The 8,094-nt window shown below is 47.8% G+C and overlaps 1 protein-coding gene across 1 annotated transcript; it reads right to left on the minus strand.

Moving 5' to 3' along the window:
* Positions 1-313: 313 nt before the first annotated feature.
* LOC124245877 (olfactory receptor 10V1-like) lies at positions 314-1,276 on the minus strand. The gene has a single exon (XM_046673682.1). It carries the CDS (start codon positions 1,274-1,276, stop codon positions 314-316), a length of 963 nt encoding a protein of 320 aa, XP_046529638.1.
* Positions 1,277-8,094: the final 6,818 nt, after the last annotated feature.

Below are 8,094 nucleotides of genomic sequence, written 5' to 3' on the forward strand. Positions count from 1 at the left end.
CACTGCTGCTGCTTCGATTTGCATTGTTGTCTCAAGTGATCTCTAGGCCGTATTTTTGGTGATGCAGGGTTCGGTTTCTGGGCTGGCTCTGCCTTTCCACCCCCTCACTTTACATAGTTTGGACCTTGGAGTTCCTTGTATTTTTATCCCTGCTGGCTCTTTGGCCAGAGAAGCGGGTGGTAAGGTCTAGGTGCACACAGAACCATGGATCAGCCCTCAGAGGGAGGAGTGGAGCCACAAGGTGTGCAGTGAGATGACTGACTGGGTTCTTGAAAGAGGGCCAGGTGGCTCCTGGTGGACCCCACCTTTCCCTTCACCTTGTGTTGGGCTGCTGCCTCATCTGGCTGTGGCTCCCCAGGAGTCTCCTGAGGGCACCGTTGACTTCCTTGTTTCTCAGACTATAGATCATGGGGTAGAGCATAGGAGTGACATTGGTGTAGATTAAGGACACAATTTTGTCCTGTTCTGGGGTGTAGCATGACTTGGGGCGAATGTAGATGAATATTGCGCAGCCATAGTGCATAAGAGAGACCAGCAGGTGCCCAGCACAGGTGGAGAAGGCTTTGCCTCTGCCCTCAGCTGAGCGGATTCTGAGGATGGCAGCAATAATGAATCCATAGGAGAGTAGGATCAGCAAGAAAGGAATCAACAGGATGAGCATGCAGACCAGGAAGACTGCAATCTCATTGGCCCTCGTGTCAGAGCAGGCCAGGAATAGCACAGCAGGGATGTCACAGAAGAAATGATTGATCTCATGGGATCGACAGAAGGGCAGGAGGAATATCAGTGTGGTAAGGGTGAGTGAGAGTGCAAACCCGCTGACACATGCCAGAGCCAGCATCTGCAGACAGAGGGCCCTGGTGACAATGAGTGTGTAGCGCAGGGGGTTGCAGATGGCCACAAAGCGGTCATAGGCCATCACGGCCAGGAGAAAACATTCTGCTCCACCCAGGGCAATGAAGAGGTGCATTTGCAAGGCACAGTTCAGGAAGGGCATCCGCTGGCTCCTGGACAGGAAATTGGCCAGCATGTTGGGGACAATGACCAATATATAGCAAATTTCAATGGTGGACAGGTTGCGAAGAAAGAAATACATGGGAGTCTGGAGGCAGGAGTCAATGAGGGTGATGAGCACAATAGTTGTGTGCCCTGCTAGGGTGACAAGATGCATGATTAGAAAGAGTCCAAAAAAGAAGATTTGCAGTTCATCCAGATCCCCAAAGCCCAAGATAATAAATTCAGAGTTTACGCTGTAGTTTTTCTGCAATGAAGCCATCCTACATTGTCCTCTGTAGAACTCCTGGGCTGGAGAAGACAATTTTCTAGCAATTCTCCAAGTTGTGGGAGACCCTGGAGCCCTTTCCACAGATGTGAGTGTAGCCAGCACTTCAAGACCTCCAACTCCCTTTACCAGGCTTGGCCCTTGTCTTCATTCTATTAATTTTTTGGATTCTGCCCTCTGTTCAGTGAGAACGAAGAACTGCTCACTGTGATGTCACTTTAGCTCGGTTGTTGAGTTATTACAAATATGAAATGAGATGAGTGAAGTTATTTACATAGACCCTAAGCATAGTCTTTCTGTCTACATTTTGAAGAGTTGCCTCAGGGTCGGGGTGGGGGCTGAGCTTGATGTTACTAAACAGGTTCAAGCAGAGACTGGGCCTGCAGGGTCATTGACACTGTAGGAATTCCTGTAGAATGTAAGGTCTGGTGAGTTAATCTTAAAGAAACTTCTGGCTTTGTGCCTTGGGTATATCATCCCTCCCTTACCACCACTTCCCCCAAAATCCTAGGATTCCTGCAGCTGAAGGGTTATGAACAGGATGCCCAGAGAGGAAGGAGCATAACTAGCAGAAGTTGCTGCCTCTTCTGTTTCAGCATTCCTCAATTGCAGGGAGGCCCCAGCTCATGTGTCACCTCCTTCCAGACACCTTCCCTGACCCCTAGGCTGAGTTATTTCTTCTCTTATGTTCCCACAGCACTCCAGGCTTCCCCAACCATATGATTTACCACTGAGTCCTGTAATTCTTTGATTATTTCTCTGTCTACCCCAATAGCCTGTGAACTTCGTGACGGCAAAAACAATGTCTTATTCAGTCTTTCAAACAGTGGGCTGGCACATATTAGGAGTATCAATAAATATTTGTTGAATAAATGACTATTGCTCATTTCCACATCCTCTGCTTACCTTAGTACAGGGCCAGGCATTGAGTAGGTGCCTAACACACGTGCTTGAATGAATGGTTGAGTGAGAGCAGGGAATCTTTGCCTTATTGGGGATGGCTGAGGTCATGATCGTCCAGGGAGGGCACAGAGTGAGAAGAGCAGGGGCAAAGGGGTGGGCCAGGTTACAGAGTGGGAGCAAACAGGCAGAGCTAGGAGAGAGGCGTGGTGGGAACAAGAATTATCAGGACAATGGGGGCTTGAGGGCCTGGTGGGACAATGACCTTGGCTGGACTGCGTCCAGAATGTGGGAGTGAGGGGCTGAGACCTGGCAGCTTCCTGGCCTTTAGGGGACATGTCTGCTGCTTTCTCCCCTTGAAGGACCCAACTTACTAGTATGAAGCTTTGTGTTTAGCCTTCGACTTCCTCCTGTGCATCCCTCCTCACAGCAGAAGAGAGGAGAAAATTTCTAAAGATTCTAGAGATCTAACAAATCTAGAATCAACAGAAGTGACAGGCCGCGTGGAAGTGGAGTTGTCACCTAAAGGACAGGAGCTCACTTAGGGACATACAATTTCTACTGTGGCTGCTGTGACTCAAAGTGTGTTCAGTGAACCCTGAAAACCCATTCCGATGACAGCTTTGCTCAGCCTAGGGAGTGGTTGTGATTCCAGCTTTGCAGCTACTTGCATGTTACACTGAGTAGTGTTTTGTTTTTTACTGACCTAATGGGCACCTGGATGGTGCCCATTTGAGCTGGACGGGTTCCTAAGGGCAACCTGCCTCTCCTCACTTCAGGAAATCTTCCCTGGCTGACCCACACTCTGCTCCCCTCCAACTGGCCCTGCCTATAAATCACAATAAGCCCCCGCCCACCCACAGTCCCCTGTCCTGGCAGAGTACACAGCCTAGTCTGGCTTCCCTCCTCTGCCACCTCCCCACTCTCAGCCTCCCTGGAACCCATTGGTCCCTTGATAACTGTCTGTGAGTGAGAGGAGCTTTCCGGGCTCAAGTTTATCTTCCTTGGACTCAGACCTTGGCTTTAGCTTTGCCACACCAAATTACTTCCACTCCTTTTTCCTGTGACAGCACTGCTTAAATGTGGGGATTGTTTTGTTTTATTTAGGCCCTAAACCCTGAAAATATTGAAAAACACAAAAATGGAAATAAAAGTCACACGTGATTCAAACACTTAAAAAGTGAGAAATGAGGGCCAGCCCATGCTCCATTTTGGCGGCCTGGCTTTGGTTCCCAGGCATGGATCTACACCATTCGTCTGTCAGTGGCCATGCTGTGGCGGCAGCTCACATGCAAAAAAAGAGAGGAAGATTGGCAGCAGATGATAGCTCAGGGCAAAAAAAAAAGAAACAAAAACAAACAAAAAACCCCAAAAAAGTGAGAAGTAAAAGTCAGTGGGAAAGTTTCTGCTCCTTCAGTCGTCTCTCCACTCTCACAGAGAGAGCCGTTCTCAGCAGTGAGGTTCACTTCTTCCCCTGCTTTGTCCTGTGCAGATAAACACACACACCTCACACACACACACACACACACACTCACACAAACAGAAACATACACACACTCACACACATATACATACACACTCAGATATATGGACACACACAATACACACATGCATGCGTATATTAACACATTCACATGCACACACACATATACACATATTCATGCACTCACATGCGTATATACATAAACATTCACCACACTCACACATTAAACAGCTTAAATGGGATCACAGCATACAAACTTACTGCCCTTAGTGCCATCATTTAATCTCACATTGGGGAGAGGTTTTTGGTCAGTGCATATTGGCTTACTTCATTCTTTTCAGTTGCTGCACCCTACAGTATGGATGCCCTATAATGTAATTAATTATAAGGAAATAACAATAAGAAATAAAATGCACAAATCAAAGAAAATAAAATATAATCAGAAGAAATGATCATTTAATGAGTCTTTTATTACTTCGGCGTTGAGGTGGTTTCTATTTGTTTCTGACCACACTCCATAGTACAAAGCACATCCCCATGTGGAGCATAGAGAGCAGCTGTGCCGTGTGTTCTTCCTGCTCTTTTCTCACATCCCTTGAACACCCCTGGAGAAGAGACTCGGTATTACCTGGGAGAGGCAGATCAGTGCACGAAGTGGAAATCCGAGGAGAAGCTCTGTTGGAGATTCTTCTATTACCGTCAGCTGCTGGTGAGAAGCCTGAGAAGGAGGACCAGCCTGTCTTCAGGAAAGTGGTGGCAGGGCCGAGAGGCCTGGACCTGGCGTAGCTTCCCAGAGCCCAAAAGGTGGCTTTCCTGACTGTTTGGACCACAGGGAGCAAGCCCTCAGAAGTATTGCCTGGTGGCTGTCAGGAAGGGAGTGCCCTTAGAGGAGTTACCACCTTCTGTCACTCTCGTTAAATAGCAGTGAAGGCAGGACTCAGAAAGTTCTAGAGGAGAGGTCAGGAAGGAGGCCGTCCCCGTGGTCCACCCCACTAAAGGGAGTGCCTTCCCCAGGTCACAGAGCTGAACCCATGCCAAAACACAATTACTTACATTTTCTTTGCAAAAAATACAGCATAGGTCTTGACATTGTTATTTAATTCAGAACTGCTGAAACAACAGCCCCCACCATGCAATCACCAGCATGTGACTGGGCCTAGGGCTGATTTTGGAGGTAGAAAACATATAGATTTGGCTGGGTTCGAATCAAGCAGCCAAGCCTTGCTGGGGAGGAGTGGAAAGTGGGCAATGGAGTCCAAGATTGGCGGCCTTTTAAGCCCCCCAACCCTCAATGCTAAGATTCTGTGACTCTTTGTAATTACTCCAAGGGGGCATAATCAGGGCTATAAGGGCCTCCATTTCTTTCTCTCTCTCTCTCTTTTTTTTTTTTTTTTTTTTTGGTGAGGAAGATGGCCCCTGAGCTAACATCTGTGCCAATCTTCCTCTATTTTATGTGGGATGCCACCACAGCATGGCTTGACGGGCGGTATGTAGGTCCATGCCCGGGATCTGAACCTGAGAACCCCGGGCTGCTGAAGCAGAGCACACGAACTTAATCACTACACTACCGGACCAGCCCCAGGGCCTCCATTTTTTAATCTGCAAAATCTGAGTCATTAAAGTAGCTTCACTGAGTGAAGTGAGGAATGAGTTATGGAACCTTGAGAATGCTACTACTCAGCTGACCTAATCTTCCACCTAATACTTTCATCTCCTCAGTCCTGGTCTAGGGTAGCCCAATGTCCAGCCTGCACCACAGTCTGCATCTTAGTAAAGCAGGACCCAAGTCACTTCTGGGGTCCCCTGATGATGCTTCACCTGCATTCATCAAGCGGTCGATACACTGCAGCTGCCCTGGGCTGCCGACCACAGGACTGCCTTTTGTTCACCTCCATTGCCCACAGGCTTGCTCAGAAAAGCCTCCTGACCATCACTGCCCTTTTCAGGGATATCAGTGCCCGGGCCAAATCCATTGCCATGTCTCGGAATCTTCCAGTCCTTGGAAGGCCAGCAGAGTGCTGGGTTCTAGGCAGCAGCAGGGAGAAAGCCCCTCTCTCCAGCATTTTGCCACAACCTGAAACAGGAAACAGGACCCCCAAACAGCCCTGTTTGTGCTTAGAATCACACACAATCCCCCTTGAATCATTCCAGTAGTTTCTGCCATTGATCTTGCCCCAGAGTGGCTCCCAACAGTTCAAGGTGGATACGTAGCACTTTTCTAGCCCCTCCACCTACCTTCCTCTTCTGCCTTTCTGGCCCCTCTCTCCTCTTGGCCACAGTTTCTAACACAAGAGCTCTTCTGCTTCCTAATGGAGACCAAGGCTGTGGGACACCTCCTCAATGGGATCTTGCCCTGCACGTGTGGTAAAGGGAAAGAGAGGGACCTAGAAAACAAAGTCACTGAACCTGCCTGAGATGAACTGGCTTAGCAGAAACCAGCAGGAGCCCAAGAGAGAGACCTGGCCTTGAGGGAGATGTCAAGGCCACAGCAGATCTTTGGCAAGGCCAGTGTACACGCCACTGTGGCCCAGGGCCAAGAGTGCCTGCTCTTTCACCAGGTAGTGCGCACGCTCGCTTCAGTACCAGCATTACCTAAACATGTGGCTCAAAGGGAGGTATGGAAAGTAAGAGGTTTTAAACATAAATTTAACAATGTGAAAGTCGGGCACCTCAAAAGTAACGGGGATTGCCACCTTTGCAAATGCTTACATGTTCTAAAGCAGTGATAGCTCAGCTACCACATCACTCAAAATTACCCAGATTTTCTGTATCTTCCTCCGATTAGGTATCACAGATTCTGACAGGGGCTTGGTCAACACAGCACTGATTTCTGAGAACATCATTCTGCTGGGACTGGACAGTAGCTTGCCTTCTAAATTCGGTGGCAATAGGGCCAGGAATAGATATTCATGTGCATCCTATTAACTATTTGGACTCTTTAAAAGGGAAAATCCTGGGTGAGTTGGCACCAAATAACCTAGTTGCTGAGGCCCTGAATGAGCAGGGCCCATTTCTGTGGATGGTGGCCCAGACTGCAGAACTCTGGCTCCACTAACCATCCAAAACCTCTCAGTCTGAGCAGAAGGGAGGTTGGAGAGAGTGATTTGGGACTTCAATTTCTTTCAATTTTAGCTCACAAGATCGAAAGACTTTTATTTTGGGCTTTTCTGTAATGTCTTTAAACTTCAACTTGCAAGGAGGGATTTCGAACTTTATTGTCTCCTCAGGCAATTCATCATGGGTTTATATTTGGGATATCCTGTATGTTGGACTTTTATTATTAGACTATCTTATGATCATTTGATCTTGTTGCAGAACCTCTGATGAGATATGTTGGCCAATGGTGACTGGAAATAATTAGAATGAGAAAATAGAATAAGGAGTAAACTTTTGGCTGTGGGTACACCATAGACTAATAGTTAAGCCCAGTGGGTTAAGAGGTGTAAAAATCTGTGAAGTGTTGGGTGGGTGTGTTGGGGGGTAACTTCCCTCCCTTAGTTTCCTCTAGGAAGGAGATGCCCCATGAAGATGCAGTGACGTACGCTGTTGGTGGGCAGCATCCATAGGTCCACATTTCTTCATCAAGTGGTTAATTTGTCAAAGGTTCTGAGCGTAGGGGATTTGATCTCTTTCTCCTTCTCTTTCCACCCAACTGGGTGGGAGGCAGCAATATTGGAGATGTGAGCCCGCTCTGCAGATCCAAAAGCTTCCTCCAATGGCTTGTTCCAAGTCTAGACTGTGGGGTGAGGGTGTGTGTGTAGGAAATTAGCAAGCTCCTACAGCAAGCTGTATCCAACAAGCAGCCTTTACCAGTGTAAAGGTTGTGTTCTGTTTCCCCGTCTGTTGGGGCTTTTGTAGTGTTTCTCAATTGGTTCAGAATTCTGGCAAGGGAGAGGTATGCTACTTATTGGCCCTTCTCTACTCCTCCAAATTCTCAACTTAAGTGCTAATATTTGTATTTAGATTCTTAGAAACTATGGTGCCAAGTATGCAGGGATGCAGTCCCGATTGGGGGCCCCAGAATTCCTTCAGTTTCTTAGCTAGCACTCTGGTCCCCAGAGTGAACTTCACCCCACTTCTTCACCACATTGGCTGTAGGCCCCACACCTGCCTGGGACTGTGAGAAAGCCACACCCTCCGTCCCTTCAGCCCGGACTTTTCTCCATGGAACCGTGTGCACATATTCGGTTAGAACGTGATGAAGCCATCTGGTTGATTGTTTTTTTCTTCAATAATCTCTTCATGTTTTGAAAAGGCTAGCTACAGATTGATAGGTTCTCTTTATTTTCTTCCCTCGTATTTGGGCAACCACAAAGAATTCCATAGTTGGAACTACCTGAAGGCAGGTAAGTACTGGAGTTTTAGGTCCACCAGGCACTTCCTCATTTCCTTTCGTCCTCTTCCTTCCCTCATATGCTAAGATTCCACA

The sequence above is a fragment of the Equus quagga genome, chromosome 10 (assembly GCF_021613505.1).
Source record: "Equus quagga isolate Etosha38 chromosome 10, UCLA_HA_Equagga_1.0, whole genome shotgun sequence".
Taxonomy (NCBI): Eukaryota; Metazoa; Chordata; class Mammalia; order Perissodactyla; family Equidae; genus Equus; species Equus quagga.

What these genes read in the sequence shown, in the direction of transcription:
- LOC124245877 (XM_046673682.1), bottom strand. Translation starts at nt 1,276, where the DNA reads ATGGCTTCATTGCAGAAAAACTACAGCGTAAACTCTGAATTTATTATC.